Below are 22,393 nucleotides of genomic sequence, written 5' to 3'. Positions count from 1 at the left end.
TGCATTCACTGCCACCACTACCCCCATTTTTACTTTTCTTGCACCTGGCATAACTGTGGGGTTGATAAGGTCACCTGGTTCCGGGCTTGGTGACTGTGTACGTTCTGAACATGCCCTTCCTTTCTGTGTTACTTTCTGCATCTATGGTCAAAGCTGGCCTTCCTGGTCATACTGTCTGTGACCTAACCTACTCCACTGTGACCATACTACCCACAGGCCATATTACCCACACCTTGCACTACAATTGACTGGCCAGACTGGTCTAGTGTGGTTGCCAGGTCTCTGGGTGAGGAAACACCCATTCTCGGGCTGTGTGCACTTGGGAAACCAGTCCCCAAGGAAACAAAGCAATGCTTTCTATGCTGGTTCTTGTTTCCACCATTTCCAGACATGCCCACACCTCTCCAAGGCCTCACGCTGAGTCACTAGACATGCTGCCTTCCCAGCTGCAGCTTTTTAGCACTCAGTCTTTGAATGGTTGCCTCCCACCGTTGCAGAGTACATAAACAGTGCTCTATAGAGATAAAAGTCAGCAGTTCCTATCAGTTCCTCCATCTGGCCCCAAAAAGAGAGAGAGTCTGCCCCATAAAAACGCAAGTCAAAGGAGAGGCACTATAATTGTTATTAATCACACACATTTATTGAGTGCAGTATTCTTTAGATCATTCTGCAGAACACTACGGGTGCAGGAATGGCACAGATACTGCACTTACAAAGCTGCCAGTCTAATCAACATATGCACTGTGTGTACGTGTATGTGTGTGTGTGTGTGTGTGTGTGTGTGTGTGTGTGTGTGTACATGCACAGGTTCGATTTCTTCTTGTATCAGAGGAGAATTCATTCTGAGGATCTCTAGGTCAGACACTGTGCCCTGAGCAGGGGAAGGAGTATAATATCCATCTCCCACTCTGCATATTACAAAGCATATCCATTTTCATATTGTAATTTGATTTCTTTCAGGTCCTTGGAAGATGAGCAGTATTTGGTCATCACAGCTTTCTAGCTTCCTAAAATGAAAACACTCAAGTAAGGTTACTATTTGTTGTGAGTCAGTCCTAGGGAGCTCTGAGTGAGGTAACAGCTATTTGGGGACCATGCTTGATAGAGTCATTTTTTTCTGGCCAACAGTACCCTTTAGCCCCAACCTCCATGCCTAGACTGCTTGTCCCCACACTGTCTACCCTCTACCCTCATGGAAGAAAAGCAGTATAGCACCTAAGACAACAGCTCTGCTTCGGTCCACATCCACCATTTCTGGCTCCATGACCAGATGCAAGTGGTTACCTCCTTCCGCCTTAATCATTCTACCTTCCACAAAATACTGGGACACAAACACAACTCAGCCAAGTTCTGTGCCAGTGTACAAGGATTGCCTTTCTTCCAGTTTCTGATAACATTCACATGTTCTTCATTTCTATCTGAGGTTTCCTCAGAATGGGCTGACCCTTCCTATTTCTACTAACATCCTGTTTGTGATTATGTAATCTCTTCAAAGATGGAAGTTGTCTCTCCAGCTCCCCTCTTTCCATCCTGAGCCTTTCCCACCATCACTATTAAAACTCTCTTCATGGCAGTGTTGACTTTTTTCTACCATGAACTCAAAATCTTTTCAATCTCTACCCATGCCCCAGTTCCAAACTACACATATATATTTTTAGATATTTATCAGAGCAATACTCCTTTTCAATACCAATTCTATCTCAGTCTACTCAGACTGCTATAATATAATACCATGGCCCTGGTGGCTAAAAGAACAAACATATTTCCCAGTAGTTTTGAAACCTGGAAGTCTGAGATAAAAATGTCAGCATAATCAGGTTCTTGATGAAGACCCTCATCCTGGTTATTTCCTTATTGTATCCTCAAATGGCAGAGAACAAAGAGATAAATGCTTTATTGTATTAAAAGGGCACTAATGTCTCATGACTTCTTTATCTCCAAAGGGCCAAATCTCCAAGTACATTGGCAAGTAGGGTTTCAACATGAATTTCGAGGTGGGGTCAGACATCTGTAGTCCATAGTAGAAAGTATAAGAAACTAAACCTTAGTTTAAGTTACTTCCAAAAGATCGTATCACCTAAAACTTGTTCCTGATAACATACACCCAACCAGAGTAAATGCTGCTCAGCAGGTCTTGCTAAAGTGGGGCCTGGAGGATTTATATGAAATGATATGAATCTAGACATACTCACAGGGCATGTCATTCCACCAGTTCTCCAGAAGAGAGACAGAAAACTTTTCAGCAAAAAACTCATAAAATAAATTAACAAATGCATAGCTTTCATTTAAAATTAGATATATCTTTAGCATAAAAACAATGTGCTGAAATCTTTAAATCAGTCAATCTCTTAAATATATAGTGCTGCAATCTGCTTCATACCACAAATTTCCCTAGCAAACTTGTTTAGAGAGAACATAAAGTCTAAATTTTGATATAACCACGGTATTTTTATTTAATCCAAATTGTTACTTAGCCCATTTGGATTAATCACATATTTCAGAGTTTCTTGTTACTACTGTAACAAAATACCACAAACTAGTACCCTAAAACAACACAGATTCATTATCTTTTCATTCCTGGGAGGCAGAAGTCAAAAGATGGGCCTCACTAGACTGACACCAAGGTGTCAGCAGGGCTGCATTCTTCCTGGAGGCTCTAACAGAGAATCTTCTTTCCATCTTCTGAGGTTGCCCAGACTCCTGGGATTGTTTCCCCCTTCCATTGCCAAAGCGAGCAAATGGCTCTTCTGCTACCCTCTTGCTCATTTAGGGACTCTTGTCCTTACGTGGTGCCCACCCAGATGAACCTAGGATACTCCCGCCATGGTCAGCCAATTAGCAACCTTAATTCCATCTACACCATTGATCCTCTCTCTACATGTAAAATAATACTTTTACCGATTCTGAGAATTAGGAATTGGACACCACTAAGGAGACATTCTTTTGCCTACTGCAAGGACTTTTCTCACGCGCCAGATGTCAATGAACAGATCTGCTGGACTCCAAAGGCAGAGCAACTGGACTGTAACATGTGTTGTTCCATGATGAATCATGCCACTGATCTCCATTTTCAAAAACAGACTCCTCCCAGATGCAGCACTTGGTACCAGGACTGAATACACAAATTGAGTTAAAGCCCACCTTGCTGATCTGATTTGGAGGTATCAGATGTACACACCAAGACAAAAGAATAAGAAGTACACTAAAGAGCATTTCAAGCAACTCACATTTTTTCTTACATGGAAACAGCATAGAGATAACTTTCTTTAGGTTAATTTAATACATGGAACGACAGATTCATCCATAGGATGTAATCACACCCACATCAAATACCCATTACTCAGTACTTAAAATATTTTATGAATTTTAGGTAATCATATTTTTACATAAAACACTAAGAAGGAAAGCTTACCAATTGCACTATGACATGCCCTTGCCTATAAGCTGAGAATTATTTTAGTGATATTAAAATGAGAAAAATTGTGTTTTTGTTGATGAAAATGATCCTTTGCATGCTTACGACTACATGTGTTTAGATAAATCTGAGGAAGAGGGGAAAAAAGCCATGAATCAGTACATGGCAGGGCCTCTCCCATTAGGAACTTCAAAATGAAGTAAAATAGAATGATTTTATGCATAAAACAATTAGGAAATACACAGAAGTGTATTTGAAAATTACTAAGAGGGTGTGCTGGAACTGGTTCATACTGCCTCTCATGAGAAACTTGTTGAATTTTTCAGGAATTTTGCAAGGCACTGGTAGCTTGAAATTAGACATCATGGGAGTATTTATACCACAGAATTTGGCAAACACTACGTATCAGGGCTCTTTTCCTGAAAAGCCAATTTACCAGCATACTGCTGCTTAAATTTTAAAAGTAAGTGGCAAGATGTAGCACAGGGAATAAATAACATGATTCATCATAGGAGTGAATACACAGAAGTATGAATTTAATAGATTTTGCCTGAAAATTCATCTTCTATATGCAGTATTTTTCCAAAGGCCTCATGTACCTGTTTAGCTATTTCCTATCCCTTCTCCAAAGAACATAAGGATTCTAGCAAAAGAGTTGTTTTTCAGCTGCATTTCAATCAAGAAATTTGTATGCAATTTTACATTGCCAAAAATGGAAAGGTTCAACTCACTTACCAGTGTGGAAAAACTGATTACACCATTTTATGCTCAACAGGATCAAGTGCGACTTAGGGAGTGAGTACAGTTTTATCATTGAAAATGAAAAGCCTTATCGAGAGGTGCTTTGCATTTCAACAGCCACTAAATCTGCAATTTATAGATTTGATAGTGTTCGAGGAGGATCTCCGTCAATTTATAGATTTGATAGTGTTCAAGGAGGGTCTTTGACTTGAACACTAAGCAGACTTCTAATAAAAACCAGGTAACATGTTTCTGTAACTCATAAATCAAGTGTTTTTATTGGGAAAGCAAGTTATACAGATCACAGAATATACGAGTTTGATTGCCTTTATGTTAGTTCACAGTTCATGATCAGTGGAGCTTTGCCCCTGACTCCAATGCTGTCCTCAGTGTCCATTAGAAAAATATGCAAGAGTACACCAAATTCCAGCTCCACGAAGAAACAAACTTATCACACTGAAGCCACACAACCAAGTCTAAGACTTTGAATATTAGCAAGATTCTTAGTAAAGAAGTTTTAAAAATCTAAATTGAAAGTAATTTCTGCAAATAAAAATCTCTCATTATAGTATCACTAACTAGAACAGCAAAATTAAAAATAAAAAAGTTAAACCGTAGCTCTAGTTTAGAGAATTTAGTTTTCTATCACTGAAAACTCTATGTCTATTATTTAAAGGTTAGGAAATTTAGGAAATATGGGACCAAATATCTTTCCTCTAAACAGGTATGATAATATTTCTGTAATTATTTAAGGGAGAGAAATCTATATTAACCACCTCAAGCCTGATGTAAAGTTTGATGCAATAAAAAAGAGCAGAATTTGGAGCTAGAAGACTTGGGTTCAAATTCTAATTCCACCCTCTCCATGATGCATGACCCTGGAGAATTCAATCTTTTCCCCCATCCTCATGAAGTAAAATGTTGACAGAGCTTCCTGAAGTAGGTTCTCTAAGGGGTCTGAAAACATATTTACTTGGTGCTATGTGCCACTGTATTATAGAAAATGACATACAGAAATGGTCACATAAGAATTGGTCAACTCCATAATGTTATATTCAGGAAACTGTGGTTGCAAAAGTAGGCATGGTTTACGGATAAACTCAAAGAAATATTCAAGAAGAACATGCCAGAATGTCTCAGAAGTTTCCACCAAACGGGACCCATTCCTTTCCCATGGTTCTTGTCTCACTCCTTTCTACCAAAATTACTTTTACTTGTCTTTCATCTTTCCCTTCAAATTCACATAAGGTTCTTTCCCATTTCCCTCCATCACAGTATGGACTATGGAGCCCTGTACACAGTAAGCACTTTCCCAGTATTTGTTGAATAAATGAGTAAGTCAGCTTATGGAAACGAAGTGTATTGCCCCAAGTCTTTGATACATGCATTTTGTTAAATCCGCATGTGAGGATCACAACCTTCCATTTCTTCTGTTTCAGAACAATAACCACAAGCAGTCTGACCAAAAAGGGTCCAAAGCATGCTTATTGTTTTCTGGCTTTTTAACAACACAAAATGCTCTGCGTGGATGATCATACTAACAATGTCAGTTTTGTTGTTTTGTTTTGGGTTTTGTTTTTTGTTTTTTTTTTTTCTTGGTCAAATACGTGCTTTGTAGTGTGCTACACAATTGCATTAGAAATAACAAAGTTCCCAGAGATCAGAAAAAAAAATGTATATCCTTTTGAGAAATTTTGAAGGAAAGCAAATACAGAAGAACAATTGACACAAGGGTCAATTATTTTTCATTCCTTTATAAGAAAACTGTTTGCCAACTAAAATTCAACCACAAGTCTCTGCAGCCTGCCACTTTATAGGGGGTGATTGAACTGATATCATATAAATGATTTTATATTACATTCTTCATTCTTTTTTATTTGCATCCAGTCCTGCCAGATCTTGGCAATTATGCTAAATATTGATTTACAATTTCTCCCACTATATCCTAACAATGCAGCCGGATGAAAACTGTAATATTATTGTATTTATAGCCTTAATATGATGGTCTGCAGTGACTAGTAAAAACAAAACCGGTCTCCAACTGTGCTCACCGCTGGCAAGACAGTTTCACAGTGCTCAGAAAGGAGGCAACGGAGGTCGGGGGCACCCAGCCCCTGGTAAGCCATGCTGTGTACCTCCAGTCTCTTGTTTTTCAAATTTTCCATCTTTGAGCAGGAAAAAACCCTTATGGCCATTTTAAAAATATGAATTAACGAAAAAAAACAGTACTCAAATTAAGAGAACATAATGAGACCGTTAAAGGGAAGGTGAACATGGAAGAAAGATTTAGAAGCCAGTCATTATCATCACAAGCATTTACTGAGCACTTAACATCACGCAGTGCATACAGCAAACACTCTATATAACACACACTATATATTTTAATTCTCACAGCAACCCTGTAAAGCGCTGTTATCCTCTCTCCCCATGGTTGAGTTAATAAAGGTAGAGTGCTTAGATAACTAGCTGTCATTTGCTAAAGGTGGAATCAGACTCAAACCAGGGACCATTCCATCTTAGCCACTGAACTGAGCTGTACTTTGTGATGAAGAGTTCAGCCTGGAGAAGGGAAAACCTAGCAAGGTTAGAGAAGCCGATAGCTGACCTGCAGATGATACTAACAGAGCGGGTAAAAGGCCAGCTGCTTAAAAATCGAAGCAGTGGCCTGGGAGCTGCTGCTCTTGGAATTGGAGGGCTTTGTGGTAGCAGTACCAGGTTTTATGCAGGGAAATGCCATGGCCAGATTATTTTGTCTTTTTAAACATCTCCCTGCAGTGTCTGATGAGGCGGATATGGTAGCTGAGTTTCAGGGTCTCAAGTCAGTGTCTGAGTTTGGCTCTTGCTTATGTAGCGGAAGCAAGCTATTAAACATCCTGTGCCTTAGGGCTGGAGATTTAGCTCAGCGGCACGGTCCCTGCCTGGCAAGCGCAAAATCATGAGTTCGATTCCAGGTACCAGAAGAAAAGTAAAACAAAAAAATAAAAAATAAAAAATAAATTTGATTTAAATTAAAAAAAAAAAAAGAAATCCTGTGCTCCTCCTTCACCTGACCTGAGACAAGATATCGGTGCTTCCTTGAAGTCAATGAGAGCATTAAATGGGTCAATATGTATACAGCACTTAGCAATTTATCAGCACTTAGTAAATGCTCAGTGTACATTAAAATTAGCACCTTGTCTCTCAACTGAAACAACATTACATGGGCAAAACAACTTAAAACTTCTACTGTGAATAACCTTCCCATATTTAATTTCAGCTATTATCAGGAAATAATCTTCCTTGGAAGAGGCCTCAGATACAATTTTTCTCTCTATTTGATGCTGAAAGACTAGGCAGCTGATCATCATCCTCTTAGTAAGAGGCTTGCATAAATTCAAGGATTCTCCTTGAAATTAGACAGCCAGGCTTCTTCTGGATTAGAAACCCCATGAAGGCATTAATTAGACTTCTTTACTAGTGCCCAGTATTCAAGGTACTATAGAGAAATGCCTAGAATATGCTTTTTAATATAAAAACAAGTATTGCTCCTTTTGAAGATCTTCAAATTCTTTCTAGTTGCCAATAGCCACTTAGTACTAACAGAGTAGAAAGCTGCCATCTTTTAGAGAGAATCCGGAAAATCTCCATGTCATTCTACTTACATATCCTGACATCTGGAGTTGGCTTAAGCAAAATTAGCAAGTAGGTAATGACTGGCTTGTACACACTCAGCCTTCCTTTCCTGTGTCCCTGCTTTTTCCTAAGTGATTCTCTTAAACCATCTGGCACTGTCAGGTTCTTCTCCCTCCTTCTGTCCTTCTTCTTCTCCTACCCATGTTTCCCTGTGCTCCTCTTCCATCTTTAGGTATTCTCCAGTGAGCTGTTCTCAAGGTTGTTAAGAATACAGAATATGGTGAAATGCACCTTGGGTACAACATGTTTATTAGGAACCTATGAAAAGAAAAAAGGCTGGAGCAGGATAGAGCAGAGAGAGAAATCAAGCTACGCTGTACACGGGCCACCCTACCCTGGGTTTCCTCGAAGGCACTGTAGACAAGGGTGCACTCTGGAGCTGAGCAGAACCCAAGATGTTGAGAGCTAGAGAATCAACAGATTACATTGCCACAGATGGGCAGCAAGGGAGCCCCGTGTGGTGCCCACCCCCCGTGTGTATCCCAGCAATGTGTTCCCTGTTGCAGAGATACTTGTATTTTGACCTGATCAAGGGCTTAAGTCTAGAGTACAAACTCTGGTTTTTGGGGGGGTTTCTTGGGTTTTTTTTTTTTTTTTTTTTGGTTTTTCTCTGGTACCGGGAATCGAACTCACAACCTTGTGCTTGCCAGGTAGGCATTGTGCCGCTGAGCTAAATCCCCAGCCCCTTAGAGTACAAACTCTGATTATGAGATACTAAGAATCAGAAACTCAAACAGGTGACTTTGGGGAGAAAATGTTTTCTGAAATCCACTATGGAAATAATAATCTCTGTTTCACAAAGATCCTGATTGCTTTAATCTAACCATATTACTATCACCTCCAACACCTTATGGTAGGTCTTATCAGCAATGGCACATTTGGCAAAAAATGATAACAAATAGCAAAATATTACCCTTTGATATCATAGCTGATTTGTATTTGGGAATGCTTCTCTTTATTTCTTTTCCTTCCTTTTTTTTGTCACAATCCAACTTGAAATTTTCTTTGCTAACTCATTCAATTTACTTGTAAACAAAATCCAAACTTACTAAAAATAAATTAAAAATTTGTATATGCATCAGGATGTCCATAATCCCCAATGCTAGGTTTTCCTCCACAATTAGCAGTCCACTAACTCTTCTGCAGGGCTCAAGTCAAGGTGACTATGACAGACAGCTTGAGGCATGGGTCTGACCTGTAAATAAACAACGACAAATGCCTAATAAGTAGATCCTATCAGCAATGGTGCATTTGGCAAAGAGTGAAGCAGTGTATCATAGTTCATAAATGATAGATACTATCACTGAGGCAAAAACATAAAATTGTCCTAAAGAGTTTCATTCAAATGCTGCTTATTTTCCTCCACCAAAGGTTATGCTGGTTTCACAGGAGCCATTTTTTTAAAAGTCACACTATTTCTAATTTCTTTCGAGACTATATTACCAGTATGGTGTGCAGTGATCCCCACACTGTAAAACTGAAAAGATTAGGATGAATCTTCTGATGCCCCTTCTGTTCTGTTAATACCCTCAGCTCCTCATCTATAAACAGGGACAGACAGTAGAGCTTTATGCTCATTGAGCTTTTGTTGGAGATAAAGTATGATATGGCAAGGAAACATCTCAGCACAGTGGGAGGAACCAATGCTGCTATCATATTGTTAGCACTGTTTTCTTGCTAAATGAATCATGCACATACCTGCATTCTTCAAAGGGTAAATACACCGTGTTTCAGAGTCCTTGAAGGGGTTCTTCAAGGAGACTGGGGAGCAGAGGCTGACTTAAATAATCAGGAGTGAAATAAAACCTGAGCCAATAGAAAGAAATGAGGTACGTGCCAGGCCGTAGGAAGAGGGGAAGAAGGATTATCATCTGCCTGGGGCTAAGAGAAGGCCCAGGGCTAAGAGAACACCACAGTGCCTACCTTTCCCTGCCCTCCCACTAGAACCGGCAGAGCCCCTGTCTTCACCCCTGTCATACACGCAGAGTTCAGACCCCCACAGGAAGCAGCAGGACCCCGAGCACCATGTTGCAGAGGGCAGATGATCAGAGAGGAGGGTAGTCCACAGGCACGCCTGCTACCAGATAGAGAGAAGATCACTTGTATAATTACTTGAGGCACCTCATTCGGTGTGCCTGCTTGTGCCTGGGCTGTGTTGTCTCAAAAGTGCAAAGTTGTGCAAGAGTAGTCCCTACCCTCACCATTCTGACAGTCCCACCAAGAAACGTCTGATGTGCTACTATCATAGCAACTGCTGTTTATTGCACCTGCAGGTAGTCTTCTTTAATCTTACAAACATTCTGTGTCTCAGGTTATTATCCCATCTTATGAAAAAGTGAACTATGCCTAGACAGGAAAGGTATCTAAGAAGAATTGAAGTAGGAACAGAGTCCTGAAGAAGAAAGAAAGAGAAAAATAAAACACATCAAACTGCCAAGGGTACAACACCAATAAAATTAGTGTATGTCCGGAAGAGAAACTTAATCACCGCTTTTAAAACCTTCTCGTTTCCCTAAAATGTAAATTCTACATGCAATAGCAAGATGATAATAGCCTCTGATCAAAGGCTAAAGAGCTTGACTAAATTGTGAATGCTCAATCACTAGAAAATATGCATACCTGTAAGATTTTCACCAGTCTTCCTGCAGTTTATCAAGGTCTAAATAATGATGCCGCTTCCTAAGTCTGCCCGGAAAGCTCAAATTTAACAATAAGACCAAATGCTGGAGAAATACAAACTCTCAGGGTCATAGTTTCATTTGAATTAAATTTTTCAGTTGTCCAGAGAATGGTTTCTTTAAAGGAAAAAAAAAATCCCATTTGTGGGGGTCATGAATTGGTATGTCAATGTTAATTTTCTTGGCAAAAATTCATGAATTTAAAAATAGGCTGTCATTTAAAACGAATTAGTTTAATTGAACAAGAAAGTGATTTATGGACTGGAAACACCTTCCCCATCTTCTTTCCTTATTAGGTTGGAACATCTCTGTTGATTTTGAACTGTATATTTTATTTACTTTTGGTTGCCATATCCGAAGAATTAAATTGTCAAGATTTAAGCAATATACGCTTTACACAAAGATCAAAAGAAATGCACTACTGCTGCCATTCATCAAACCTCTATTATGTGCCAAGATTCTTGCAAAGGAAGTATTTATAAGCCCTGTTTTTAGGAAAAAGAAAGTGAGACACAGAGAAATTAAGTTTCTTACTTTTACAAAACGCATAACTGAAATTCAAACCCTTGTCTTTCCGACTCTGAAAAATAATCCCACAACTACTATAGAAAAATGAGAAAGACCAGTTTTGATTCAAACCTATGCTCCTGCCTCCTGTGCAAGGCTACAGTCTCCTGGACTCATCTCCCACCCCATTTTTTTTTGTACTTGGAATTGAACTCAGGATCTTGTGCTGGCCAGGCAGGTGCTATGCTGCTGAGCTATATCCCTGGCCCCCACCCCACTTTCCACCTATTCACCAGCCCTGGAGTTTGATTTCTGCTCCATTCTGTTGCACTTGGCCCTGAGATTTCAGACTTTCAGACTCTCATTTATTTTTCTGGGTCTACCTCCTCACGAGGGTTCAAATCTCAATTTCTCTCTTCACACAGGGCAGCTTGGGCCTTGCCTCCCCAACTCTCTACTACCTTTTCTAGAGGATTCCAGTCCAGGACAGAGCTCCAGGACCAGAGCTTGACTGACAGCAAAGAGGAATTTGTAAAGAAGAAGACTTTTATGTGGTACTCTTATGTAAAATCCCTATGAATTGTAGTGAGCAAATGGGTATTTGTTATAGTTACAGAGACAGATTCCAAGTTATTGATTGATTTCAAGAAAAGAAAATGTCCACATCCAATTCTATGAGGATTTAGATTTAGGAGATGACCAGATACAAATCGGAAGTTAATTTTTTACCTAAAATTGAAGGCAACTAGTTTTCAGTTGAAAGAAGAAAAACCCTACTGTGTTTTATTCAAGTATCTAAAATGACGGGAAGTTAAAACTAAATTAGGTAGTAACTCTCAGCACAGGCCAGATTTCACTTAGTTTCAGAACATCCTTGCCTGCTTCTAAGAATAAGGCCCCTAAATAAATGAGTAAAGCTGCTGTCTTCTCCCACTTACTCAAAGTCATGATGGTCTACCGCACCAATGACTGCAATTACAATACCGTGATTTTAGAGAATGCCTTTTTGCTATTTTTAAATGTTTTCATAATATTGTATGCCTCACCCTTCCTTCAAAGCTCTTCTCTAAAAGATTAAGTTTAATCTCTCTAGGGTCTCTCTAGGATGGCTTCTTGAACTAACCCAACTCTACATGGAGCTCAGGACTTAGGTATGGAAATTCTCTTGCATAAAATCTGTGTCTACTCATTGTGCCATTAACATTTAAACAACCAAGCACCAAGCTAACATACTAACATTTACTATACGCCAAGTTCTGTGCTCAATGTACCAGTTCATCTCAACTAGTCCTAACAACATGCAAGGAGAAATGTCTTCCCAAAGGACAAAAAACACAATAATCTGAAAGATCGTAGAATTTGCTTGGAGTCCCCTGGCAGCTAGGTGGTGACGCTGACAATCTAAGACTCAGTTGGAGCCAATTGCCAGCCAATCAATCTCTGAGAAGCCATTCCCCAAGCTCTCCCCCTTGGCTGTGTCCCACATTACAGGTTAGAGAATCCAAATGCTCTTTGCTACTGTCCCTCATAGCTAAGCATGTCCAATGCTGCAGCTAAGGTCAAGGAGGTACAAAAGAAAGTCTACTGGACTGATCAAGGAATGTTTTCTACTTCTGGATAAAATTTGAAAAGTTCCTATTTACTCCAAATTTTTCTTCTCTCCTTGGGATGGTTTTATAAGAATATAATGCTAGTGCTAGTGTTGACATGTTACTACCATACAAAAAAAGGCCAAGAAAATTTCAGAGATAAAGACCCAAGTCCTAGAGCAGAACTCTGGTTCAATCATGAGCACTTAAAAAAAATCCTAGTCCTAATATTAATAAAAAAGGTAATCACCTATAATCAGCTACTCATAAATAATAAATGTTAATACAATTTAAGCCATATTAGTTTTATTTTCTCTTACTTGCACCTGAACACTTTCCTAATTGATACAATCATCCCTACTGATAGCAAAGCTCAGTGAGGTTCATTAACTTCTGGACTCTATTTTAAAACTCACTCTAAATAGTTTGGAATTTGTATGGGAGATGCAAAGATAATTCAAACACTCTGAGGGAAACACTTACATGTACTTATTGGTATAACTTTAGAAACAATTCTAAAACAGCTTTGCAAATAGTTTAGCTTTGTCAACATATCTTTAAAAACTGAAATAAACTAGAAACCGAGTAGAAAGCTAGCTATAATTATTTATAGATGGTAGGATTTCAAGCAATTTTGATTTTTCCTCTTTGTACTTCTCTGCTCAAAGCAGACAATTTCAAACTACGGGTAAGTACAAAGAGGAAAATATAAAACCATTTGCATCCCTGGAATCCAGAGGTTTGACATTCCTTCTCACTCTACTATGCTCATTACAGCAGATTATTTTTATTTGAATCTAAACAATAGAAACAATAATATTGTAAATATCTTGGAGCAAGCTATGAAGAGAACTAACATCTTAATATGAGAGCCACATAACATTCACAAATATGAAAAACTACAATCCATCTCACATAGGGAATGCCAAATTAACTGCTACTATAAAACACTATGGTTCAATTCAATTTAAAATCTTTAGTTTTTAATGCTGTTTCATAACTACTATGTGCAATTTATATTATCTGTTTAGTTCCCTGCTGTTTTTTCACTTGCTTCAATATTTTGCCTTAAGAATTTTCATTAATTTACAAATGTTTATGACTATTATAGAAAAATAATAACAGTCACAGAAAAATGGATCACCAGCTTAAAATGTTCACTTTTATATCCCAATCAGCATCAGGCACTGGGAAGTAGGGAGTAATTTGATTGCTAATCAGACTTAACAAAAGAAAAGTCCAACACTTACCTGTAGAGATCACTGAGTTATTATCTTAATTACATCTTCTCACTGGGACTTTACTGATTTTTTTTTTTATTGTTGTTAGCTTTGGCTTTTATCTCCCATTTGAAATTTTGTTTTCAAATATCCACTCCTTGTGTTATGTGTGGGCTTAATGTTTATTCTCCTACCCCAAATTGATATATTGAAATCCTTATCCCCAGGATGGCAATATTAGGAAGTGAGTCTCTGGAAAGTGATTAAATACGGGTGGATGCCTCATGGATGGTAATACGGCCTCAGAAAAGAGACCCTGGGAATCTTGACATTTCCGGTAAGGGAGGACACAGCTAGAAGACATCTGGCCGCCATCTGAAGCCAGGAAACAGGCTTCACTAGATACTGAACCTGCCAGCCAGCACCTTAAACTTGGACTTCCCAGTCTCCCCAGCTGTGTGAATGAATTTCTGTTTATATATCATCCAGCCTTTGGCATGTTACAGCCTGACTGGACTAAGGCACCTGTGATCCCCAAATCATTATAAATAAACAGATCCTTTCTTTTCCATGGCTGTGCATTTCTTTTAAAGGCCATCTTAAACTTTTGCAGGTTGCATTAGCTTAGCAGGGCTGCCATGAGGAGGCAGCACTGACACAATGGCATATACAACAGAATTCACGCTGTCATAGTGATAGAACAGAAACCCAAACATGAATCCGGAAGTGGGGCCTGGTTGGAACAGGCAGGTCACTGGGGGCGTGGCCTAGGACGTAGTCTTTCTCCCTGGCTCCTCCCCTCTCTTTCTTCTTCCTGCCTGCATAGTATAAGCAGCTTTCATTTACTGTGACTATCCACCATGCCATTTCTGCCTCAGAGTTGGCCAACCACTTGACATTGTGAGCCAAAATAAACTTCTCCTCCTTTCTGTGAAGTGTTCATTAAAAATGATATTTCTAGAAATGCAAAGTCTCAAAAATTGACGGATTTTACCACAATTTCAGAATATCTGGGGCTGACTTAGAATTGAGTTGGAGAAATTGTGTTTTCTCATCTCCCTGATCAACTACAGTATAGTTATTAATAATCTAAGTAAGTTGGGAAATCTCCACTTCTCCTAGTTGAAGATATTTTTCCTCAGTAAAGATCTCAGAAAGGAAATGGAACACTGCAGAAGACCTCATCTGAGGGCTCCCTGTTCTCTAAACCGGAAGTCTACCAATCAGGACATGTACACTGCTGGGAAACTCAGGAGAGGATAATTTTAGGAGAATTAATTCTATTCCTCAAATTTCCTCTATGTTCTTTCAAAACTGATCTTCTGAAAGTGCGTTTCTGGTCATGCTGATTTTTACCTCTTCACTGCTTCTCTCTTCTGCCTCTACAATTTGTTTCTTCCAGTATGGAGATTAAACCCAGAGACTTGGCACTGAGCTACATCCCTATACTAGGGTAGAGCATGTAGTAGAGGAGTTAATTTGCCCTTTTTAATCCCCCCCACCAGTACTGGACATTGAACCCAGGGCTTTTGTATGGAGCTTTGGGGGTTTTGTTTTGAGATAGGATCTTGTTAAGTCACTAAGTTGCACAATTCTATCCTTCTGCCTCAGCATCTCAGAGTTCTGGGGTTACTGGCATGCAGAGTTCTGGGTTATAGGCATGTGCCATCATGCCAGGCTTCCTCCAACTGTTTTATAATTTTCTTTCTGTTTTTATAGAACAAAGGTACACCGTCAGCATCTGGTATCTTATTGGGATGCACTGGACTTGGAAAAACATCTGAGAAGCAAAGGGTCAATTTGAAGTACTGGCCAGATATTGATACAATAAATGGCTTTGGTGACCTGGCAAGGAATCTGGTGGCAAACAGTTCCAAGTCCTTTGTTTTGAACATCATTGTAGGAGAACTAGTGAAAGTATCAAAAGTTCATTGAAAACCTTTTAGTGATAAATCACTATGTGATTTTTTAAAATGTGTATCTCTGAAGGAGTACAAAGAATTTAGTGACACTGTGAAAACAAAACCCTTACATTCCCATGCACTTATAGGAATAAGTTTGTTAAGTAAAAGATAGACATGGCATCTATCTTTTAAAAAGCATAAGCTAGCACTTAAAATAATCAGAGGAAAAAGCTATGGCAAATGAGGTATTGAACACATATCATTTAACAGGAACGATTTTACCCTTACCCTATTCTGTACACTGTCCTACGTGCAAGGGAAAGAAAAATTAATAAGACATGGTGCCCACACTATAGTTCTTTGGCTAATATTAAACACGGGGATGCAGAGAAAGCACCCAATCTGAATTCAAGTACTTACTATTTTGAAGTCTGAAATTCTTGATAAAGAGACAACTTTGATGGTGGGTCACATCCGTCAGTTTTGGGTACTGACAAGGTTACTGACAGCACTTTTGCTCTGATGGATGACTAAGTTAGAGGATGTAATAGGATGTGCTAATTCTTTCTTTACTGCACACCAGTGCACTCTGTCCGGACAGCAACCCTTCTTTAGATTAAAAAAGCATAAACCAATGCGTCTAAACCAGAAAGTTTCTAAGCCTTTGAACAATCCTTCAAAACATACACTTGGGCATTTCTTTCCTTGTCATAAATGATAATGCTCGCATTCTTTTTTCCTCAAAGGAAATTCACAGCTGAGTGTGACTATCTCTCCTTAGAGTCCTGCGCTTCTTTCGCAGAAGCGGCCAACTTCACATGGATCCACTAATGCTCCTTGGAAGGAGCCCAAAGAGCCATGTCATTTTATCCTCATGCATGACTGAGGGGTATAAAATCCCCATCCCGCCTCTAGGACTAGTGCACAACCCACAAGCACACACGAACAGCAACGCGGGTGAGATCCGGCAAGCTGGAGGGACTATCAATTGAAATTTTCCACCCTCAAACAATTTCATTAGAGATGGCAGTGCTGGAAATGGTATTTTATAGTTGACTTCCATCAAATTATGATGCAGCTCAGATTCAAAGTCTCTATTATCTTTGGCAGAAGTTTTTAAGGCCATTTTTATTTACTCTGAACTCTGAATGAAGCTAGCACCGGTCTTTCGCAATTCTACACCAAGTGCTTCATGCTGTGATGAAGTAAGCAAAGAAACTTAGAGAAAACACTGAGAGAAAGCATCAGGACATCGTTTATTGATTGATAGAATTTCATGGATGTAAACTCTGTTTTCCTGTACGACTGCACTTTATTACCATTTTATCCTTAAAATGTGAGCAGTCCGAACAGTTTCAGTAATGATGGAAAAGCCTTCTCAGTTTGAATGAAACCTTTTATTTGCTGCTGAAACTTTTATGATTTCCAAGTGATAACACAGGCAAGAAAAATAATCACTACTTTTATTGGAGGGAAAACTTTAGCAATTTGAATGAATTTGTTCTTGGGGTGAATTTGAAGGCATTTGCATTGATTATGTTTATGCTTATTATTTTCATTTATTTTTGATCACTGAAACAAAAAGCATGGATGTAAATACATGAACACAAAATTACTCTCTGATTATATCTTGATGTGCTAAGTGGTTACTTCAGCAGTTCACCATCACATCTTGGTCTGATCTAGATAAGAACGCACATGTACTCAGGATTCCACACATGTATTCCCAGCTATTGAGAACGGAGCTCGGTGGCAGTGAGCCCGGGGCCCTTAAGCTGCACGCCCTGCCTCTGTGTCCCAGTCCTGACTCTTCCTAGCTGGGCCTCCTTTATAAACTTCACAGTCTTCAGCTTCCTCATCTGTGAAAATGAGGGTGGCTAGAACCTGTCTCAGACAGTGGATGGGACAGGTCCATGAAATATTTCATGTAAAACATAAGCACTGATCCTGGCACATGGTAAGCACTTAATGAATGCACAAACATGGCTTTCAAATGTGAAAGAAACTGGAAATGCCATCCTATGGTATCATTTGCTCCATAGTTGTTGAGTTTTACTCTATTCTGTACACTGTCCTACATACAAGGGAAAGAAAAATTAATAAGACATGGTACCCACACTATAGGGATTCAGCATTTTAGTGCAAAATATTTGTTGCCCTATTCATATCATACTTGAAGAGTATCCCAAAGCGTACACTCTCATTAAGCCACAAATTTTTCCTTTTCCCCATGTGCTTGGAACTAATAGAACTTCAGAAAAATTTGACTTTAGTATCTGAAATCTTAATCATGCACAATTTAATAAGCAGCTTCAGGTTTTTCCACATTTTAAAATACATGATTAAATGGTCTAATCAGATTCTAACTTTGCCAAAAACTTGAAAAACAGGAAGACAACCATGACTGACACGTTCATTTTCCCAAATGCAGACATACTGCAATCGGCAGCTGCAGAAAAATAGTTCTATTTACATCCCATGTGACCCAGGGCCAACCAAATTGCACACAAATTCAGCTTTGAAACACTTATGTGCCTAACCTAATTCAATTTAAAATAAAATATGAAGCTCACTTAGCCATCGCTTTATCATTTTCCAGAAAGTTCTGAAACCGACTTCCAACACGGCACTTGATAAGGCCTTCGTTTCTCTCAACCCTTTTCATTTATGTCATTGCATTGGGAGAGATTTTGCCTTCATGAGAAGGCAAAATCTTTGAGTCTGACTGTGTATCTCAAGAACGACTCATGTAGTAATTCAGACATCACAAACTCCAAATGATCTTAAATACGTGGTTCCCTCTGCTAATTTGCTGCTGTTGAAAATGTGCCATAAATGCTATTAAAAAGGAAAGCATTTTCAAATGAGTTGTAAGATCAACTAGGATATTTATCTGCTTACTTGATGTATCACAATAAAAACCCATCTCATATGTATTACATTGCTTAATTCAGAAGGAAATTGGATATTCTCCCAATAAAAGAATGGAGAGATTTTTTTCTTAATTGGGAGGGGACAACAGCCAATAACGACTGTGTTAACTCTGTAGAATATATGGAATATTGCCAAAACGGGTCCTCAGAGGAGTTCACTTCCCAAGAGAGAGCGCAGGTAAGATCACAGGTAAACACAATGACACTCATCTCTTGCTTCCTCTTTTCTTCCCTGTGTCATATGACGTTAGTTAAAATCCTTCTAAAAGACCTCTGTGAGTCTTTTGATATGGGGAAGACAAAGATTCTGACATGAGGGGCTTCCCTCCTACCTGGATCAACCCGCCTCCCCGCCCTGCGTGCCAAGCTGTACGTGGGAATTCAGCGGGCTCGCCCTGCCGAGGCATGCGTGTTTCGGTAACCTCTAGCTCTACACTGAAACACATATGTTCCCCACCATAGGAGCTTCTTCGTTCCCAGCTAACGTCTCCGCTTAATGTATGCATTTTTCACATCCTTTTCTTTTTTTTTTTTTTTTAATCTTTCCAGGCTGAAAATTTCAAAAGGGGAGAACTACAGTGGAAGAAGTGAAGGATGAGGAGGGAGGACGCAGGATGCCTGGGATTTCTGCCATGCTTGCTGCAGCCCCGAATCTATCCATCCTTCCTTCCTTCCTTTCTTTCTTTCTGTTTTTCCTTCCTTCCTTCCTTCCTCCCCTCCTTCCTTTGGGTTCCTGTCCCAGCCCTCCCCTCCTCCCTCCCCCTCTGCAGCAGGAGGGTGGAGGAGGGGCGGCTGACTGCAGCGCCGCGTGGAAGCGCTGCACTTGTCACTTACCCAGCGGGGTGAGAAAGGCTCATTTTTGCAGGATGCTGTTGGAGCGGTGGCAGGTGCACGCGCGGGCCCGGGTGCGCTGGCCTTGGCCTTCGCGGGGGTTGCCCTGCGCGGCCCGGCCTGGGCGTCTCCACCGCCGCCGGTTGCTAAGGGAGGAGGTGCGGGCGGGCGCACAGGCGCTGCTGGAAGCCAGCCTGGGAAGCCGCAAAGCGAAGCCAACTTCCACCGGTTTTTCTGGGCCGCAATGTGGGAGGAGACCCAGACCGGTCCCTCTGTGTTGTGCTTCGGCGCGGGTTCCCCAGGCACCTGTAATCTGCAAACACAAACACACGCGGGAGCACACACACACACACACACACACACACACACGTGGCTGTGGCTTGTGTGCTCCCTCAGGGCCCTAGCGAAGGAAGGAAGGAAGAAGAAAAGAAGGAAGGAAGGCGGGAGGGAGAGAGGAAGGAAGGAAGGACGGCCGGACCCCTGGTGCCTGCAGGCACAGCTACACGGAAATGCAGTTGTTCCCAGTCGTAACACAGAGGCCAGGAGCAAGTTCCAGAGACAGACAGAGGGCTCCTTTCTCAACATGGCTTTGTTTCTGCATCTGAAAGCCTGGCTAGAGACGCCCTTCCTCCTTGGAAACTCCCGTCCTTGCCCCCAGCCGAGGCCTCCTTTCCGGCAGGCTCCGAGGATGTTCAGAGATGGAAGATTTGCACAGGAAAGGGGCCAGTGCTTAGGCTGGGACCCGAGACTGTAGCGCAGGGCGCCGAAGAAGCCAGAAGGCCTTGCTGGGCGGAGCAGGCTCAAGCGCTGGCTTCAGATGACCTGCTCCTGCTCTGTCAGGCCTTGTGCCGGGTGACTTGAACCCTGCTTTCACCGATCGGGCGGGCCCTGCAGGGGCGACTGCGCTCGCTGTGGGTCTCAGTTGTAGTTCACACACCATCATCCACACCCACCCACGCCAGCTTGTCAGTGGCATTCTGCCTTCCTGCCTGTCGTGAAGGGCGGAGTCCGTTTCCTTAGCCTGACATACAAAACACTTCATTCGCCTCCTGTAGCCTCCACCAGCCTTCATCTGGCCCGCTTTCTCCCCTCTACCACGTTAAACTCTAGCAAAAACCGGGCTCTTGGGCTCTGCCTCTGCTGGGAATATAATTCCAATATAATACATGTTTACAATATAATAAGGTTGTGAAAATGTCTCTTTATTCTTTAGCACTCAGCTTGGACCCTGCCCGCTTTGACATCTTCCAGGCGGCTTGAGATCCTTGCCCAGGATAGCCCTGGCTTGTGTGCCCACCGACTTGAACAAACATGTCTTACACTCACCCATTTGTACTGCACTTGCCTGAGTAAGGAGCCGCCTTTTAACCACTCAGATGTGAGCCTCTCTATCTTGTACATCGATTGTGTTTTTCTATGTTTTCAGAAGCAAGCAGCAATTCAACAAATGTTTGGAGCAAAAAATGAAGGAAAAGAAATGTCTTCTAAGTGGAAGGATTTTTACTGAGTACTTAGTAAATGCTCCTATCAGCCTTTTATAGAGCACTTATCCGCTGTCCCTTATCTCATTTAATCCTCATCTCTGCTCCCTGAAATAGGATTTCTCCTCCATTTCAGAGCTATCCCAACTGAGACACAGAGAAGTTATTTGGCCTGAAGTCTCTGAGTGGAAAAGCTCGGATTCAAACCCAGATCTGTCCGAGTGCAAAAACTGTAATAATTTTAACAATTGTAATAAGATTTCTTTCCCCTGCCCAAGTCCTGTAAGTTGCTACAGAAGTCAGATTTTTTATACGGAGCATCACATGAGGAGGCGGGAGGGAATGGAAAAGAAAAAAATAAGACGCTAGCTCAATATTTCAGCTCTTGAGGCTGAAGGATTCAAAGCTGCTGTGGGAACCAGATGGCTGGAGCTAGGGAGAGGCAGAAGTCGTTGTCTTCCCCGTATGTTTACTCTCCCACACCGGACTGTGGGTCCCATTTGAAGTTGCCCTTAATGCTCACAATAATTAGATTTCACCTGGATAAAAATCGGAAGGATGAGGGAAAAATGAGAAAGAGATATAATTTCCTCAGGTGCTGTCAGTCCCTCAGGACGACGTAAATAATGTAATCTTATAGAAGTGCTACATATTCTATATTAATTCATTTTTTTTTTCAAAAAGAAAATGGTATTCTCTCACTGGTAGAAATGATTCCCCGGCACTCTACAGACAGTGAGGTCCCCTCAGCAGCATGTATTAATTCATAAATGGGGTTTGAGTTCTCCACCCCTGTGAGCTGTACAATTTCACATCCCTGATGCAAACTGCAAGGAAGCTACTAATTTTCGCTTCTGAAAATGCTCACTGTGAAAATGCATTGGGAATTTAGCCAGAAGGAATTTTTATGTTAATTTCTAGCATGGAGAAAGGAAAAGGGAATGAAGAAAGAGAAAAAAACTAAATAAACTAAATTAAACTGTTTCAGGACCAAATAGTCACTGGAGTCATTTGCATTTTCCTCAGGAACATAAGCACCCAGGTGTCCGCGGCAGTATCAGAAATTCATACAAAGGGTTCTGTTTTGGAGAAAGACCTTTGGGGAGGGAGCTGGGAGCAGAAGATGGAGAGAAGTAGAGGAGGAAAGGCAGGACTACGCTTAACCTGTTGGCTGGCTTTCCTCGTGGGGTGAACAGGAGCTGCGCTAGGGAACCACAGAGCTGAACTATCAGGGATTATGTTTTCAGTCGGGGTGGATAACCTGTGGCTCCCACTCAGTACAGCCCACGGCCACTTTTGTTACAGCCTGCAGGCAGGAATTGTTGCAACATTCACAAGTGCTTCAGAAAAATGGTCAGAAGAACAGTGATATCACACAACACATGGAAACGATTTCAGATTCACATTTCAGTGTCTGAGAAT

General features: G+C 40.7%; 1 protein-coding gene across 1 annotated transcript in view; it reads right to left on the bottom strand.

Annotated features, from left to right (window-relative positions):
- The window catches only part of Erich3 (glutamate-rich 3), a 101,098-nt gene extending 80,735 nt beyond the window's left edge, over positions 1-20,363 (bottom strand). Inside the window, exon 1 of the mRNA XM_005385238.2 lies at positions 19,494-20,363. Within this exon, the coding sequence (XP_005385295.1) occupies positions 19,494-19,516 (23 nt within the window). The 5' untranslated portion in view covers positions 19,517-20,363. The remainder of the gene's footprint in view (positions 1-19,493) is intronic.
- Positions 20,364-22,393: the final 2,030 nt, after the last annotated feature.

The sequence above is a fragment of the Chinchilla lanigera genome, unplaced genomic scaffold (genome assembly GCF_000276665.1).
Source record: "Chinchilla lanigera isolate Chin_1 unplaced genomic scaffold, ChiLan1.0 scaffold00022, whole genome shotgun sequence".
In the NCBI taxonomy this organism is placed as follows: Eukaryota; Metazoa; Chordata; class Mammalia; order Rodentia; family Chinchillidae; genus Chinchilla; species Chinchilla lanigera.
The sequence above is the reverse complement of the archived record's forward strand: the minus strand, read 5'-3'. Positions and strand labels throughout refer to the sequence as shown.